Source organism: Marmota flaviventris, chromosome 10, assembly GCF_047511675.1.
Source record: "Marmota flaviventris isolate mMarFla1 chromosome 10, mMarFla1.hap1, whole genome shotgun sequence".
In the NCBI taxonomy this organism is placed as follows: domain Eukaryota; kingdom Metazoa; phylum Chordata; class Mammalia; order Rodentia; family Sciuridae; genus Marmota; species Marmota flaviventris.
The window spans coordinates 99753130-99771900 of NC_092507.1; the positions used below are offsets into that span (position 1 = coordinate 99753130).

At 39.6% G+C, this 18771-nt stretch overlaps 1 protein-coding gene across 1 annotated transcript in view; it reads right to left on the minus strand.

Moving 5' to 3' along the window:
* Positions 1 to 18771, minus strand: part of LOC139707402 (uncharacterized) — a 68816-nt gene that overhangs the window by 39083 nt on the left and 10962 nt on the right. Inside the window, exons 2-4 of the mRNA XM_071618637.1 lie at positions 10858 to 10932; positions 10462 to 10626; positions 410 to 458 (exon numbers count right to left, since the gene is read on the minus strand). Coding sequence (XP_071474738.1) covers positions 410 to 458; positions 10462 to 10626; positions 10858 to 10932 — 289 coding nt within the window. The remainder of the gene's footprint in view (positions 1 to 409; positions 459 to 10461; positions 10627 to 10857; positions 10933 to 18771) is intronic.

Genomic DNA, 18771 nt, shown 5'->3' on the forward strand with positions numbered 1-18771 from the left:
TTTGCACATTCATGTTATGACATGATATAATTTTCGTTCTATCTACTTTTTCTTGCTATGGCATACCTGTCCATGAGTCCAGGCTAATAGTACAGAAATGATTTTTGGGTCTCATCCTGAGTTTAGCATTTACCAAGGGAATATATGATTATTTTAAGAGCTAGAAGTGCCCAAGGCTGCTCAGTTCTCCATTAACAAACTCACTCTTACAACACCATAAAGAAAACAGAGAACTTTGCTAAATGCTTCCATCATCTTGGGTTGAATCAACAACTTCACTGCACTCAGCAGTCCTACTATGCCTTTAAGAAACCTGTGACTACATTTGACCTCATGCTCTGTACTTTTAGAATCTCTGCACCCCCTTTATTTTACCCATTCGTTCTAGCCTCTGGTCATTCATTGTTACCTGAAATACAGTGACTCTTCTTCATCATTGGCCCCATTGTCATGTTGGTCTGTAAACATTCAGAAATGTAGAGGTCATTCAATAATTCCACTTTACTCACTCCAATACAGACACCTCCCTCAGAAGAAGACATAATCTATGTATACATAATTCAGGAAGCAACTAAGGGACTTAAACTAGAAGAACTCACATGTTGAGTTTAAAGAACTGGTCTGGGATGCTATGCTGACCCATCATGCACAATGTCTATGACTGGGTGGATCATTTCTATGGAATGCTCTTCATTTAATTGTACAAAGTCAAAATACATTTTGGTCTCCTGATCCCTGGATACTTGTCCAGGTTCTTCTGGATTTCACTAACTGCACCTTTCGTCTTTCCTTCCACAAAGCTCATTTCAAGACTTAGTGGATCTGTGCCCCCTCAAAATTCTCAAATAGAACCAGTTCCATTCCCTATGAAGAGGATTAAAATCCCTGAGCCTCATTTCCCTCAATATTGGGGATTTTTAAGAATCTCAAAGTTGACTTTGGCAGTGTACTAGAAGGAAATTCCTCTTTGAGAAATGCTCTAGTATAAACAAATAGACTACTATTTCACTCTAGCATTTTAGCAGAAGCAAACTTAAACATTTCAATGTTCGCATTTTTCTTTTTTTTGGTACTGGGGATTGAACTCAGGGGCACACAACTACTGAGCCACATACTGAGGTCTATTTTGTATCTTATTTAGAGACAGGGTCTGAGTTCTTAAATGCCTCGCTTTTTGCTGAGGCTGGCTTTAAACTTGCAATCCTCCTGCCTCAGACTGCTGAGCTGTTGGGATTACAGGCTTGTGCCTATAATAAAATGATCAAACATTAGCAAGAACATTGTAGGAGAGATCAGTTGTCCCAGGTTGGAAGAAAATAGCATGCAGAGTCTTTTATGCACATGCACCAATGGTGCCTGTGAGTAGGTTAGAATCTGTACAACTTCCCTACTGTTGTTAGTACCTGAATTTGTCACTGGACCCTCAGAAGTATGACTACTAGTCCCAGGTGGTCTGAACAGAGGCCTAAGGGAGTGTGACAGAAGAGCGAGGGGATACTCCTTTCAAAGAGAAGTAAAGCAGCATCTAGAGGTTGGAGCTGGGCTGCGTGCCGAGCCCTGTCCTCCGAAGGCTGGACTGCAGCCTCGAGCGCCTCGGTGGCCTGTTTGCCGCTGCACCTTCGGGCAGAGCCTGCTCTGGGGTCGTTCTGCACCCCCCTGCCAGGGGACCCATGCTCCAGAGGAGGGGGACGGAGAGCCGCGGTGGCAGCCACTTGGGCCCCAGGGGCCGGGCACCAGGCTGAAGAGCTGTGGAGGCCAGGGCGGCTCTGCTACGGTCGCAGACGAGCGCGGAGCTCGTGAGCGCAGCCCAGAGACGGAGGCGACGGCGGCAGGGTTTCATTTCTAGAAATCTTGACTGGAAACAGAAGCAGCAGTTTGTATAATCCCAAGAACTTGCTTATGCCAGGAAGCTGTAAGGGCAACATGAATATCATTGAGGAGATCTAACATGGTGGCAGAGAGATCAAGTCTCTGACATCTTCAACTGCGCGGGCATAGGGAGCCGTAAACTGTCTAAATGCTGTTTGCTCAGGATCACTAGGCAATGCTGAGCTGACGTGGAGCTGGGGTGTACAGGCTGGGCCCCTCAGAACACACACACAGAGCCCGAATCGGAGGCAATTAAGCTCCGGTTCGCCTGCTTCCTGTGACTCAGCACTAACGATCCTGCTGAAATAATTGGCCGGCCCTTAGGAACTTACAGAGGTAAAAGCCAACCGAGCCTTCATAGGCAGTGGCCACAGGACTGAAACGGGGATTGGGAGAGACAGTCAGGACCCACCCATTGCATTGGTCACCCGGCAAAGGGAACGAACGGTCACCATTTGCATGGGATACCACCATGGCAGAGAAATGGTGTCTCGGGCGGAGGAGATAACTGCATTGAAACCAGCGCGACAGGTGTGTAATCCCCTAGTCATCTCTCTCCACACAGCAGGGAAACCTTAAGGGCCACTCCCAGCTCTCCTGTGAACGCAATAACCAGACCCAGGGAATCAGGAGTGGCGCGGGACTCGGGGCGCGGAACTCCCGGCTACCGCTCCCACCAGTGCTGACAACTGAGGTCTCTTGCACCAGCTACCGGGGGCATGGCTACAGGAGGGCAAGCAAATTCGCTGGGGGATCTCAGCCCCAAGCTCTACAAACTTAGGGTCTGAGGGAGGCGAACAGGGAGAGTGAGCCCAGGTGTTCATGAAAACAGGGCTCCCAGGAGCAGCAGACCTGGTGTGTAGCCAGTATTGTGGTGAGCGCCACAGGTGAGCACGGCCTGGCTTGAGGAAACACAAGACAAGGCCCTAGACACTCAGGATTGGAGACCCGCCCAGTCTAGGAGAAAGAGCTGCTGCACAGTGAATGGTTCCCACCTATTGAGAGGAGAAGCTTGGCCCAGTGGGCACAGCTCCACCTACTGGAAGAGAAGTTAATAGAACTCTAGGACTGCATTTATTATTATTATTATTATTATCATTTTTTTCTTTTCTTTTTCTTTTTTTTCTTTCTTCTTTTTCTTTCATTTTCAATTTTTATTTGTTGTTGTTCTTTAACTTTTTTCAATGTTTCTAATTTTTTTTATTTTATTATTATTATTATTTTTAAATTTTAATTTTCATTTTTTATTATCATTATTATTTTTGTTAAAAATTTTTTTTCGTCTTTTCTTTCTTTCTTTATTATCTAATCTTTGTTATTTTTGTTTCTTTTGTCTTTTCATTTCTTTTCAATTTTCTTATTCCCCCTTCCTTGAATTCTACCTGCCTACTCTCATTCTCTTTAGTGACTTCTTCCCTTCCCTTCTAATATCTTTCCTCCCAAGCATCAAATCAATCTATAAGAGTAAACAGTAACTCAGCAGTCAAACAGAACAAGAAGTAACATGAGCAGCATAAAAAAGCAAGGAAGAAAAGGAGTACAAACAATGAAGGACAGCCTAAATATTCAGGAGGACCTAGAGTCAGCAGAAAAATGGTCATATAAAGAACTCAAGGAATACCTTAGACAGATGGAATGGAACCTTAAAGAAGATACGAGACAGCAAATCCAAACAGTGAAAGAACACTTTGAAAATGAATTACATAAACAGATAAAAGAAGAAGTTAAGCATCTTTATCAGGAGATAGAGATTATAAAAAAACCAAACAAACAATAATTCTAGAAATGAAGGAAATGATAAACCAAATTAAAAACTCAATTGAGAGTATCACTAACAGAGTGGAGCAAGTAGAAGCCAGAACATCAGATAATGAAGACAAAATATATCATCTTGAAAAGAGCCTAGCCAACTCAGAAAGGCTGGTTAAAAACCACAAGAAAAACATCCAAGAGATATGGGATAACATAAAAAAACCAAACCTACGAGTCATCAGGATAGAAGAAGGTACAGAGATTCAAACCAAGGGAATGAGTAACCTGCTGAATGAAATAATTACAGAAAACTTTCCAGAAATAAAAAAAGAAATGGATATACAAATTGTAGATGCATACAGGACACCGAGCACACAAAATCACAGTAGACCAACGCCAAGACACATTGTTATGAAGATATCCAATATACAGAACAAAGAGAAAATATTAAAAGCTACAAGAGAAAGGAGGCAGATTACATTCAGGGGTAAACCAATAAGGTTAACAACGGATTTTTCATCACAGACGCTGAAAGCGAGAAGATCCTGGAACAACGTATTTCCAACACTGAAAGACAATGGATGCCAACCAAGAATTCTGTATCCAGCAAAATTAAGCTTCAGGTACGATAACAAAATAAAAATCTTTCATGATAAACAAAAGCTAAAAGAATTTGCAGCCAGAAAAACAGCATTGCAAAGCATCTTGAGCAAAACACTACACGAGGAAGAAATGAAAAACAATAACCAAAACCATCAGTGGGAAGTGCCTCTATAAAGACAGAGGGCGGGGGGAAAGCTAACCATGGAGAAACAAACTAAATTAACAAAAAAAGAAGATAAATAATCAAACATGGCTGGAAGTACAAACCATATATCAATAGTAACTCTAAACATTAATGGCTTAAACTCTCCAATAAAGCGACATAGGCTGGTAACATGGATTAAAAAAACAAATCCAACAATATGCTGCCTCCAGGAGACACATCTGATTGGAAAAGACATACACAGGCTGAAGGTGAAAGGTTGGGAAAAAATATACCACGCACACGGTCCTCTAAGCAAGCAGGGGTGGCCATCCTCATATCGAATAAAATTGACTTCAAGACTAAATTAATCAAAAGGGATAAGGAAGGACATTATATACTGTTAAAAGGAACCATTCACCAACAAGACATAACAATTATCAATATTTATGCACCAAATAATGGTGCTGAGACGTTCATAAAACAAATTCTCCTCAAGTTCAAGAATCAAATAGACCACAACACAATAATTATGGGTGACTTCAACACACCTCTCTCACAATTGGACAGATCCTCCAAACAAAAGCTGAATAAAGAAACTATAGAACTCAATATCACAATCAACAACCTAGACTTAACTGACATATATAGAATATATCAACCATCATCAAGTGGATATACTTTTTTCTCAGCAGCACATGGATCCTCCTCAAAAATAGACCATATATTATGCCATAGGGCAACCCTCAGTAAATATACAGGGGTGGAGATAATACCATGCATTTTATCTGATCATAATGGAATGAAACTGGAAATCAATGATAAAAGAAGGAAGGAAAAATCCTACATCACATGGAAAATGAACAATATGTTACTGAATGATCAATGGGTTACAGAAGACATCAAGGAGGAAATCAAAAAATTCTTAGAGATAAATGAAAATACAGACACAACATATCGGAATCTATGGGACACAATGAAAGCAGTTTTAAGAGGGAAATTCATCGCTTGGAGGTCATTCCTCAAAAGAAGGAAAAACCAACAAATATATGAGCTCACACTTCATCTCAAAGCCCTAGAAAAGGAAGAGCAAAACAACAGCAAATGTAGCAGAAGGCAAGAAATAATTAAAATCAGAGCGGAAATCAACGAAATTGAAAGAAAAGAAACTATTGAAAAAATTAACAAAACTAAAAGTTGGTTCTTTGAAAAAATAAATAAGATCGACAGACCCTTAGCCATGCTAACGAAGAGAAGAAGAGAGAGAACTCAAATTACTAACATATGGGATGAAAAAGGCAATATCACAACATATGCTACAGAAATACAGAAGACAATTAGAAATTATTTTGAAAACCTATATTCCAATAAAATAGAAGATAGTGAAGACATCGATATATTCCTTAAGTCATATGATTTGCCCAGACTGAGTCAGGAGGATACTCACAACTTAAACAGACCAATAACAATAGATGAAATAGAAGAAGCAATCAAAAGACTTCCAACCAAGAAAAGCCCAGGACTGGATGGGTATACAGCGGAGTTTTACAAAACCTTTAAGGAAGAATTAATACCAATACTTTTCAAGTTTTTTCAGGAAATAGAAAAAGAAGGAGCTCTGCCAAATTCATTCTATGAGGCCAACATCACCCTGATTCCGAAACCAGACAAAGACACCTCAAAGAAAGAAAACTACAGACCAATATCTCTGATGAACCTAGATGCAAAAATCCTCAATAAAATTCTGGCGAATCGGATACAAAGGCACATCAAAAAAATTGTGCACCATGATCAAGTAGGATTCATCCCTGGGATGCAAGGATGGTTCAATATACGGAAATCAATAAATGTTATTCACCACATCAATAGACTTAAAAATAAGAACCATATGATCATCTCAATAGATGCAGAAAAAGCATTCGACAAAGTACAGCATCCCTTTATGTTCAAAACTCTAGAAAAACTAGGGATAACAGGAACTTACCTCGACATTGTAAAAGCTATCTATGCTAAGCCTCAGGCTAGCATCATTCTGAATGGAGAAAAATTGAAGGCATTCCCCCTAAAATCTGGAACAAGACAGGGATGCCCTCTCTCACCACTTCTATTCAATATAGTTCTCGAAACACTGGCCAGAGCAATTAGACAGACGAAAGAAATTAAAGGCATAAAAATAGGAAAGGAAGAACTTAAATTATCACTATTTGCAGATGACATGATTCTATACCTAGAAGACCCAAAAGGGTCTACAATAAAACTACTAGAACTAATAAATGAATTCAGCAAAGTGGCAGGATATAAAATCAACACGCATAAATCAAAGGCATTTCTGTATATCAGCGACAAAACTTCTGAAATGGAAATGAGGAAAAACACCCCATTCACAATATCCTCAAAAAAAATAAAATACTTGGGAATCAACCTAACAAAAGAGGTGAAAGATTTATATAATGAAAACTACAAAACCCTAAAAAGAGAAGTAGAAGAAGATCTTTGAAGATGGAAAAATATACCCTGTTCATGGATAGGCAGAACTAACATCATCAAAATGGCGATATTACCAAAAGTTCTCTATAGGTTTAATGCAATGCCAATCAAAATCCCAATGGCATTTCTTGTAGAAATGGATAAAGCAATCATGAAATTCATATGGAAAAATAAAAGACCCAGAATAGCAAAAGCAATTCTAAGCAGGAAGTGTGAATCAGGCGGTATAGCGATACCAGACTTGAAACTATATTGCAGAGCAATAGTAACAAAAACAGCATGGTACTGGTGCCAAAACAGGAGGGTGGACCAATGGTACAGAATAGAGGACACAGAGACTAATCCACAAAGCTACAACTATCTTATATTTGATAAAGGAGCTAAAAGCATGCAATGGAGGGAGGATAGCATCTTCAACAAATGGTGCTGGGAAAACTGGAAATCCATATGCAACAAAATGAAACTGAATCCCCTCCTCTCGCCATGCACAAAAGTTAACTCAAAGTGGATCAAGGAGCTAGATATCAAATCAGAGACTCTGCGTCTGATAGAAGAAAAAGAAAATCAACAAATGGGACTTACTTAAACTGAAAAGTTTTCTCTCAGCAAGAGAAACAATAAAAGAGGTAAATAGGGAGCCTACATCATGGGAACAAATTTTTACTCCTCACACTTCAGATAGAGCCCTAATATCCAGAATATACAAAGAACTAAAAAAATTAAACAATAAGAAAACAAATAACCCAATCAACAAATGGGCCAAAGACCTGAACAGACACTTCTCAGAGGAGGACATACAATCAATCAACAAGTACATGAAAAAATGCTCACCATCTCTAGCAGTCAGAGAAATGCAAATCAAAACCACCCTAAGGTACCATCTCACTCCGGTAAGATTGGCAGCCATTATGAAGTCAAACAACAACAAGTGCTGGAGAGGATGTGGGGAAAAGGTTACTCTTGTACATTGCTGGTGGGACTGCAAACTGGTGCGGCCAATCTGGAAAGCAGTATGGAGATTCCTGGGAAAGCTGGGAATGGAACCACCATTTGACCCAGCTATTGCCCTTCTCGGACTATTCCCTGAAGACTATAAACCTATCTGAAACTTACAATATTTCTGGAATTGGTTGGCCAAGGCATAGGTGGTAGATTGACATATGAGGATTTTTTTCCAGATTTTGAAAACTCTGTTTCTATTCTTGTAATTCAGATTGTAATCCCCATATGATTTCTTTAAGGTGCATCTCAGGCCCTCCTTCAAGGTTCATTGCAGCCCCTCCATCAGGGGAAGGGCTGAAGGATACTGCCATGACAGTGTTTGTGGCAGTACACGTACAGCCAGGGCCTGCAAAGAAGAAACCCAAACATGTCATGGGATAAAAACAAATGAACCTGAGATACGGCTGTGGTGACACACGCCTGCAATCCCAGCGGCTTGGGAGGCTGAGACAGGAGGCTCTGGAGTTCAAAGCCAGCTTGAGCAATGGCAAGGCACTAAACAACTCAGTGAGACTCTGTCTCTAAATAAAAAGTGCTTCTGAGCTCAATCTCTAATAACCAAAAACAAAAACAATAAAAAAGAACCCAAGTAGAATTCATCAGGACTAAAGGATGACAGCAGCTGATTCACTTACTGTTGAGAAATGAGTACTCAGCACTCCACCACACTTGAAACTCCTTCACCTTCCAAACAAGGATTCACACACCTGAGTCTGTAGACCAGACTTTAAGACAAGAGTGAGGAGGTAGGGCTGAGTGCGCTAGGTAACAGTCTAACAGAATCAGAATTTGGGAGATGTCATGGAATATGGGGAGCCCCTGCCTTCCAATGGCCTCTTGCTGGCTGATCCACTGGTTTCTTCCAGTATATCAGTTTAGTTTTGGAATGCATAAAATTGTTATAGGGTTTGAGTGGGGCGTGCCCATCAATCATACACAAGCAAGATAGTACCCATAAGCCAATCATCTTATGCCTAATGTAACCACACTATGAGGATGCTCTAAATATTGCTATCATCAGGGAGGGTCTTTGTCCCTAGGGTAGGGGGTTTCTAAGTTAGAAGTTCCATTCCTGAAGCTCCTGGCTATCAGTTTCCTGGCCTGGCACCTTGGCAACGCTAACCACAAGTGCTTAGGATGTGGTTTCACTAAAGCTCACTAGAGCAGAGCACCCCATCCTGCAGGCGTTCTTATCAGGCCTGAACAAGTATAGATTCTTCAAGAACTCCAAGCTGCTTACAGCTGCTATCTGCTAGCTGGAAACTGAAAGTTATTCCAACACTTTCCCATATGAAAAGACGTTTGAGTAAAAACAAGAGTTGCACTTTGAGGAATGACCAATATTAGTTTGTTTTGATGTGGATAGAGAATGCTGAGGTCTAGAGAAAACATCATGATAATTTTTGCAACAAAGAATTTATGTGTCTTACTTAACCTGCCTCTTTCTTTCTCTAGCTGGCCAGAACATACTCAGTAGCTACTGATGTCATCAGAATCATCTTCAGACCTTGAGAGTATAGATTTCTATGAGCCAAACTGGAGAGCAGGTGTTGGTCTGAGAAGTCACCCATCATTATGCTGGGACCTGTTTGAAACAACCAGTAAGGAGATCAACCTGACTACCAACATTTTTTGATACTGCACTGGCTACATTCACCAATTAGCCCACTATAAATTCTTTCACTTGCTGTTCACCAGACTGACAGTTCTGTGAAAGCTAAGATTATGTTCGACCCATCTCTGTGTTCAGTTTCCAGTGAGGCCCAATCACTGAGGCACCTGCCAGATCACACTCAATGAATGCATAAAAGTGGTTGCATACCACAGTTATTAGAATGAAGTCCCTTTACAGTGTCACCTAAAGACTTCTAGTTAGTGTCCCCTTCAATGAGTCCATGAATGCCACATATATGTAAATGGTCTCCCAACAAGTTAAAATTTTCTACAGGACCACCCAGTGGTCATCTCATTATTTCCTTAATATTAAAGTGGACCTTAAGGCGTTTCCTCAAATGAAAAATGCAAAACTGACAATCTAAAACAGTCATAATGTTCTTCTATGAATATCTTCTATAAACATCCTCATGAGTCTGCATTATGTGATGAAGAGAAAATTCTCCTCAGAACAGTTTGTTTCCCACCTATAATCCACATTAGCACTTTAGGGTTTGTAATTGGGGCTCTTGTCACTTTTAAGTTTTTAATTTGTATAAAAGTTAAAGGTTGACTGAAGAAAAGACTTACACGTTGACTTACTCTTGTTCTAAGAGATAGGTCTTAGGAAACCTTCCATTTGCCAATGATTTACAAAGACCATGCCTCCCAGGAGAAAGAGGCAGTGGAGCTGAGGGAGCTGGGAAGAGAAGGAAAAACAGCCTACAAAGTGTGTGATTTCAGGGACAGCACCATGTGTTTAAAAGATAATTTTCATAATATTTGGACACTGAATTGGCTCTGCTTCAGTGTGGTGCTTACAGAGAAAAGCAGGACAGCAGCTTTGGGAACTTACTATTTTAGTAAGTTAAGAAACTAATAAGTTTTTGTATTTAATACAGTGAAAACCACAGTCAACCTTATGGATAACCAAAGTTGAATTTTTCACTCACCTATCCTGTGAATATATCCTCCTGCATTTGGAAAGTTCCAGAGAACTGTGCCTTCTAGGCCTCTTCCTATCAATATTTTCACATCATATGATATGTTGTTGTTGTTGTTGTTTGTGTAGCTGCTGTTTTTGCTATGGCAGAACTGTCCATGATCTTGGGATAACACTGCAGAAAAAAGTTGTTCATGTTATTCTCATTTTAGTGCTTACAAAGGAACAAGTCACTTTTTTTAAGGGAAAAAGTCCCTAAGACTCCTTAGACAAATGATAAAAATGTCCAACAGGAAATAGGAAATAAAGACCGGTTTAAGCAAAATAAACCAGTGACACGAACAGATGGTTTTTACCCTGGCACCTATTTTGTCCGTTTATGAGCTCCTTTTTGTCAGATAATTACCCTCCCCTGAAGATTCCCTGAGGGCCAGTGATTCAAGTGACGCCTTTTCTTCATCATGATGCTCTTCACTATTTCCTAAAACCAAATTTATAAAAGCCCCTTTAGATATTAGGCAGTTCTACCTCATCTGTTATGTCAGGAATATGGCCACGTTTCTCTTTGTCCTTCCACATGGGTTGAGCTTGGAGACAGAGTGCTGTGCGAGCCTACTCCCATCAGCAAGTTGCTCTCAGAGGACCTGCCCCAGGTGACTGTCAGAGTCTTTCTTGGTGATGAAGTCCTTGAGATGCTGATTGAGGGATGAGGAAGCATCTCTCCCTTCCAGTGACTGCTGGGGTAACTGGTGCTAGCTCTCAAGTCTGAGAATGACCTAGAACAAACAATTTCCTGATGCAGGGACAAGGGAACACATCAGAATGCATACTGTATTGATAAGTGATAAGGATTTGAGAGAGATGTTTCTGAAGGTATCATGGGGAGTTCTTCAGTGCAATTCTGATTCATTTAATGCCAGAAGTCCATGAGTATTTATAGTTTATTTGAACTCTATTTTAGTAAGTTAAGAAACTAATAAGTTTTGCATTTAATAGAGGAATATTGATGAAAGCAAGCAACATACTTTGAAAACATACTTTGAAATTATGTGCAATAGATATGTAAATACAGCAGACCAATTTTCCCCTGGATATAGAGGGAAGATGATATACAATCAACATATCACATTAGTTAGCTTAGCACCCCTGGATGATCAGAATTACCTGGAGGCATTTGGCTCTTGTCCTTCATCCTTACTATCTTTTTTTTGTTTTCTGCCAATAAAACCAGAGTGGAACAGTCACATTACACCACTCCTGCTTTACACATTGCAAACACAAGCATATAGATGTTCTCTGGTTACACTGGGATATCCTAAGATTACTGCAGGAGAACCAAAATGTAGGTACCCTGTACTTATGAGAAAACTGGCCTTGTTTTGGAGACCAAGTGAGTAGGCAGTCCTGTTCTGATAAATTATTGACCCAGATCCACTGTCTGAACCCTGGAAAAAAGTCAAGCATCCACTTTTTTCCCCTCAGAGATTCTGGTAAAAGTGCCTAGCTGCCTTCTAAAACACATGGGTAAGTTCCCTCAGCAGACACTTTGTTTGATGTTGGTTCCAATTAGAAAAGACACTGAAAGTAGATTTACATGGAATATGCAAACTCTCACAAGGGAAAGAATTATTGGTGCTCCACGGACATAGGATGCTTGTCCATTCATAGATTTTGCAGGTGACAGGGTGAAGCCTTCCTTTCAGGGAAAATGCCATACCTGGGCATGAGAATTTGAGAGCTTAGAGCCAAGCAAACATGGTACCAACTCTAAAAATATAATCGATTTTGCTGTCCTTCGTGCATAGCCACAAATGCTCAAAAAACACTGTTGAGAATCGACATTTAACAGGATAAGTAGAGGAGAAATAAGAGGACCCACTGCAAAAAAAATTTTCTGGATAGATGATGAGGCATCTGCATGTTGAAGAACTATCTGTTTCTTTGGATACATTCACTCTTCTCACCCCTTCCTGCAATGTTCTATAACTTGCATTTGCCAGTGAGAGCCAGGTGGGGCTAAAAGTAGGAAGAGTGCAAGTTACCTGACCCAACCAATGCCTCTGCTTCAGACCTGGTCCTAGTGTTTGACTCATACCAATGAGTAACTACGGGACCTGCCTGCAGGGAGATCTCTCTACCCATATAGAGGACTGAAATCGAAGAATAGGGAGGCTACCTGGGAAGCCACCAGGAGCCACCTTTTTCTTTTTAACTTTTTAAAAATAATTGTATATGATCAGTTTTGTTTATTTTTTATTTTTAAAATATTTATTTATTTATTTTTTAGTTATAGTTGGGCACAATATCTTTATTTTATTTATTTTTTTATGTGGTGGTGAGGATCAAACCCAGGGCCTCACACATGCCAGGCAAACACTCTGTCACTGAGCTATAGCCCCAGTCTACCGCCTTTTTCTTGTATACCTTGTACTCACTGGCCACATCCAGAGTATAGTAAACCACATGTTCCTCAGAGAGGGAGGCTGGAGTCTTGGGAGGCCTGAAAAGTGAGACAAGTCGTGACAGCTGGAATGAGCCAAAATCACCTCATGCAATGAGTTCATCAGCACTTCATTCATGTCCTCCTCCACTTGCAGCTCCATGATGAGACCTGGTATGTAAGGAGAGCAGAATGCTAAAATTTGAAAGATTGGACTTCACAACTACTCACCTGGTCTTGATTAAAACCTTCAAAAAAAAAAAAAAAAAAAAAAAAAAAAGCTCCAGAAGGCAGAGTGGTTATCCCTCCAAAGTGGAGGAACAAATCAAACCCCTTTTATTATAGAGTGTGACTTTCATGGGAGTTTAAGAAGGAGGGTGGAGTGTGACAGAGGGCTTCAAATGCTCAGTTCACTGGTTAGGTAACATTGCTGATGAGGAAGGAGACTCATCTTTCCCTGAGTGGTTCAGGTATGTCATACCACAATGACAGCCATGACAGATGGTACAACCTCAGTGTCTTTTGGTCCATGTTCCCTGAACGGTTCTGGGAAATCAAAGTTCCTGAGGCATTATTGATTCCAAAAGATGTTGGGCATTCAGGCCTTGTTCTTTAATATTTTGATTTAATAGAACCACCAGGGGAAAACAACGGATCCCTCTCCTGGTTATCAGAATGGATGGAATAAGTACATTCTGTGCTTTGGCTCTTCTTTGGGACCTGTGATCTCATGATGTCACCATTACATTCATTATCCATGATTTTCACATTTACTTGGAGTCCAGTGGCTCTTTTGCTTCAGGTTGCCTTGAGTTTCTCTAAATATATTCAGACAGTGAAACAATCCCAACAAAAGCTTAACCTAATGCCCTATTACCAACCCTGTACCAATTTATTCACAGGGTGAGTGTATTCTTTATGTGATGAAAGGAAACTCTGAGGAGGACACTCAAGGAACTCCTGGGTTGTATTTTCTGAGAAATGGAAAGGTATCCCTTTCCTTAGTCACTTTTCAGACATCCTTTATTTGGTCAATTAATAGCATCATATTCTATCTTCTATATCTTGTGATAAGTTAAATCTGTTCATTATCCCAGTGATCAAGAACACAAACTTGAAGACTGGCCTCTAGAAAACTTTCTTCAGGACTCATATCTTACTCCAGAAGCTGGTGTTTCTTGGTAGATTTGAGATTATATACGGGGACTAAAATGATGTGTGGGATCTATAGACCTTCCAATGAGGAAAGATCTTTCATGCTAATGAGATAGCAGGATGATTTCTATTAAAGGGAGTGGAGTGTGTCAGGTTCTCCAGTCCAGGCCTTCTGGAATGATTCTAACACATTCATGAGGGACCATACAGACAATATCTCCCATGGTGCAATCAAGAGTATTAACCTATTTGTACACTCACCAATCCTCAAAGTAGACTTACTGTTCAGGATCAAAAATTAGCAAAAACATTATAGGAGAGATCAGCTGTTATAGTTTGAGGGGAGACCATGCTGATCTCTGCTCCACACATGCATCAGTGGTGCCTGTGGGGCTATTGCAGTCTCCACAACCACCCCACTCTGGTTATTCCTGTGTTTACCAACTTGAATATTCACTGAACCCTCCAGAAACATGACTGATACAAGTATAATACTCTTTTAATGGACTACTCCAAGCTGCATCCACAGAAAAGACTTCATACTCACCCAACAGGTCAACACTGCAGTAGGGAGGTTGTTGGATATCAGGCAGTTCATGGTAACTAGAGGACGTCTTATGGCCCTCATCAATGAGTCTTTCAAGGCTTCTTCCACTTCCTCCTTTTCCTCCTGTCCCTCTTTTTCAGCCTGATGTGATGAAGTGTATGACTAAACCAAGACAGACTGGATGCAAGAGTCCCAGGTGGTCCTGAAAGAGGTTTAAGGGAATGGTCACAGAAGGTTAGGGGAACTACCTTCTAAGAGAAAGAAACTGGTCCACCTAGGATAATGGCAGAGTGCTGCTGCTTTCATGGCAGGACATAAAAGAAGATGCACTGACTAGAAAATGAGCTGAGGATGATGGATTCTCAACACTCCTTGTTTGATACAAGCATGGCCCACAGCACCCACAGAGAACACAACAGTGGCTCCAATTTTTCTATAAATTGCATCAATTTTTACATACATCAGAAGTTAATGCTTCTGAGACATTCCAGAATCCAAGAGATTTTGTGCATTCTAGGATATTTTCTCTACATATTGTGAATAGATACCATTTTTTCTAGTTCCTTGGTATGAAATTCTTGCCAAGATGCTAAAGCCAACCATGCATTAAACCAGAAATACATCTCATCCTCAACTTATCCATACAAGAGTGTAGAGATAGATTCTGAGTTTAAAACCTTTAGCAAACCTGATTATTTCTACTCTCATGAAGCCCAGCATAGTACAGTTCCTGAAAAAAAAATGCTTCTCAAATTAATGGTGACATTAGCGTCAGTGTTACTTTAAAGCTGAAGAGAACAACTTAGGCTGTAGCCATAAAAAAAAAAAGGCTTGGTAAAACTAATAAGAGCAGGGAAAACATAGCAAATTGTTGAAACTGGCTCTTAAATTAGAAGTAATAATGTGGTATCTTTCCTAGTCAGTCAATCAATGTACCTATCTTTATACATATGTGTGAGTGTATACATACATATACACAAAAATGGGTATTATTTTTACATGATATTGTATTATTTGTTTTCAAATTTGAATTGAAGCCAAATTCTGTTTTATACATTTTGTTGTTAAAAATGGAATTGTACTCTTCATTTCTCATTTTAAAGAACGAATTGAATTTAAATCATATTAGTTTACACATAATCCTTTACTTACATTCTGCTACCACCAAGTAAACTATGAAATAGTAACCAAAACATCTCTATTACACTTTCCTAATTTTTCAACCATTATCTGTAAGAAAGATATTATATAGAACATAGCCACAAAAAGGAACTTTTATAAGTGAAATCTTGATTAATTATATTAAAAATGAGTAGATTTGTCTATGTATACAGTTATTCAAAACAACTGTTTAATAATTTCTTCATTTTATATATGGTTATCCTTGATGTGTACAGAATGGTTCCTGGATTTTTTTTATACTACCCCTGGCCCAGGATCCCCAGGCTAGGAGACTAACTGAAAGCTATTCCAAACCACCAAGCACCCTGCACAAATGCAAAGACCCCACATGGAGTGCCTCTGGCCCTTTGTTTTTTTATTGGTTGTTCAAAACATTACAAAGCTCTTGACATATCATATTTCATACATTAGATTCAAGTGGGTTATGAACTCCCATTTTTACCCCAAATAAAGATTGCAGAATCACATCGGTTACACATCCACATTTTTACATAATGCCCTATTAGTAACTGTTGTATTCTGCTACCTTTCCTATCCTCTACTATCCCCCCTCCCCTCCCCTCCCATCTTCTTTCTCTACCCCATCTACTATAATTCACTTCTATCCTTGTTTTTTTCCCATTCCCCTCACAACCTCTCATATGTAATTTTGTATAACAATGAGGGTCTCCTTCCATTTCTACGCAATTTCCCTTTTCTCTCCCTTTCCCTCCCACCTCATGTGTCTGTTTAATGTTAATCTGTTCCTCCTGCTCTTCCTCCCTGCTCTGTTCTTAGTTGTTCTCATTATATCAAAGAAGACATTTGGCATTTGTTTTTTAGGGATTGGCTAGTTTCATTTAGCATAATCTTCTCTAATGCCATCCATTTCCCTGCAAATTCTATGATTTTGTCATTTTTTACTGCAGAGTAATACTCCATGGTGCATAAATGCCACATTTTTTTTATCCATTCATCTATTGAAGGGCATCTGGGTTGGTTCCACAGTCTAGCTATTGTGAATTGTGCTGCTATGAACATCGATGTGGCAGTATCCCTGTAGTACGCTCTTTTAAGGTGTTCAGGGATTAGTCCGAGAAGGGCAATAGCTAGGTCAAATGGTGGTTCCATTCCCAGCTTTCCCAGGAATCTCCATACTGCTTTCCAAATTGGCCGCACCAATTTGCAGTCCCACCAGCAATGTACAAGAGTACCCTTTTCCCCACATCCTCATCAGCACTTGTTGTTGTTTGACTTCATAATGGCTGCCAATCTTACTGGAGTGAGATGGTATCTTAGGGTGGTTTTGATTTGCATTTCTCTGACTGCTAGAGATGGTGAGCATTTTTTCATGTCCTTGTTGATTGATTGATTGATTGTATGTCCTCCTCTGAGAAGTGTCTGTTCAGGTCCTTGGCCCATTTGTTGATTGGGTTATTTGTTATCTTATTGTTTAATTTTTTGAGTTCTTTGTATACTCTGGATATTAGGGCTCTATCTGAAGTGTGAGGAGTAAAAATTTGTTCCCATGATGTAGGCTCCCTATTTACCTCTCTTATTGTTTCTCTTGCTGAGAAAAAACTTTTTAGTTTAAGTAAGTCCCATTTGTTGATTCTTGTTATTAACTCTTGTGCTATGGGTGTCCTATTAAGGAATTTGGAGCCCGACCCCACAATATGTAGATCAGAGCCAACTTTTTCTTCTATCAGTAGCAGAGTCTCTGATTTGATATCAAGCTCCTTGATCCATTTTGAATTAACTTTTGTGCATGGCGAGAGAAAGGGATTCAGTTTCATTTTGTTGCATATGGATTTCCAGTTTTCCCAGCACCATTTGTTGAAGATGCTATCCTCCCTCCATTGCATGCTTTTAGCTCCTTTATCAAATATAAGATAGTTGTAACTTTGTGGATTAGTCTCTGTGTCCTCTATTCTGTACCATTGGTCCACCCTCCTGTTTTGGTACCAGTACCATGCTGTTTTTGTTACTATTGCTCTGTAGTATAGTTTGAAGTCTGGTATCGCCTGATTCACACTTCCTGCTTAGAGTTGCTTTTGCTATTCTGGGTCTTTTATTTTTCCATATGAATTTCATGATTACTTTCTCTATTTCTACAAGGAATGCCATTGGGATTTTGATTGGCATTGCATTAAACCTATAGAGAACTTTTGGTAATATCGCCATTTTGATGATGTTAGTTCTGCCTATCCATGAACAGGGTATATTTTCCCATCTTCTAAGGTCTTCTATTTCTCTCTTTAGGATTCTGTAGTTTTCATTGTATAAATCTTTCACCTCTTTTGTTAGGTTGATTCCCAAGTATTTTTTTTTTTTTGAGGATATTGTGAATGGGGTGTTTTTCCTCATTTCCATTTCAGAAGTTTTGTCGCTGATATACAGAAATGCCTTTGATTTATGCATGTTGATTTTATATCCTCACACTTTGCTGAATTCATTTATTAGCTCTAGTAGTTTCTTTGTAGACCCTTTTGGGTCTTCTAGGTATAGAATCATGTCTTCTGCAAATAGTGATAATTTAAGTTCTTCCTTTCCTATTTTTATGCCTTTAATTTCTTTCATCTGTCTAATTGCTCTGGCCAGTGTTTCGAGAACTATATTGAATAGAAGTGGTGATAGAGGGCATCCCTGTCTTGTTCCAGATTTTAGAGGGAATGCCTTCAATTTTTCTCCATTCAGAATGATGCTAGCCTGAGTCTTAGCATAGATAGCTTTTACAATGTTGAGGTAAGTTCCTGTTATCCCTAGTTTTTCTAGAGTTTTGAACATAAAGGGATGCTGTACTTTGTCGAATGCTTTTTCTGCATCTATTGAGATGATCATATGGTTCTTATTGAGTCTATTTATGTGGTGAATAACATTTATTGATTTCCATATATTGAACCATCCTTGCATCCCAGGGATGAATCCTACTTGATCATGGTGCACAATTTTTTTGATATTTTTTTGATATGTTTTTGTATCCGATTCGCCAGAATTTTATTGAGGATTTTTGCATC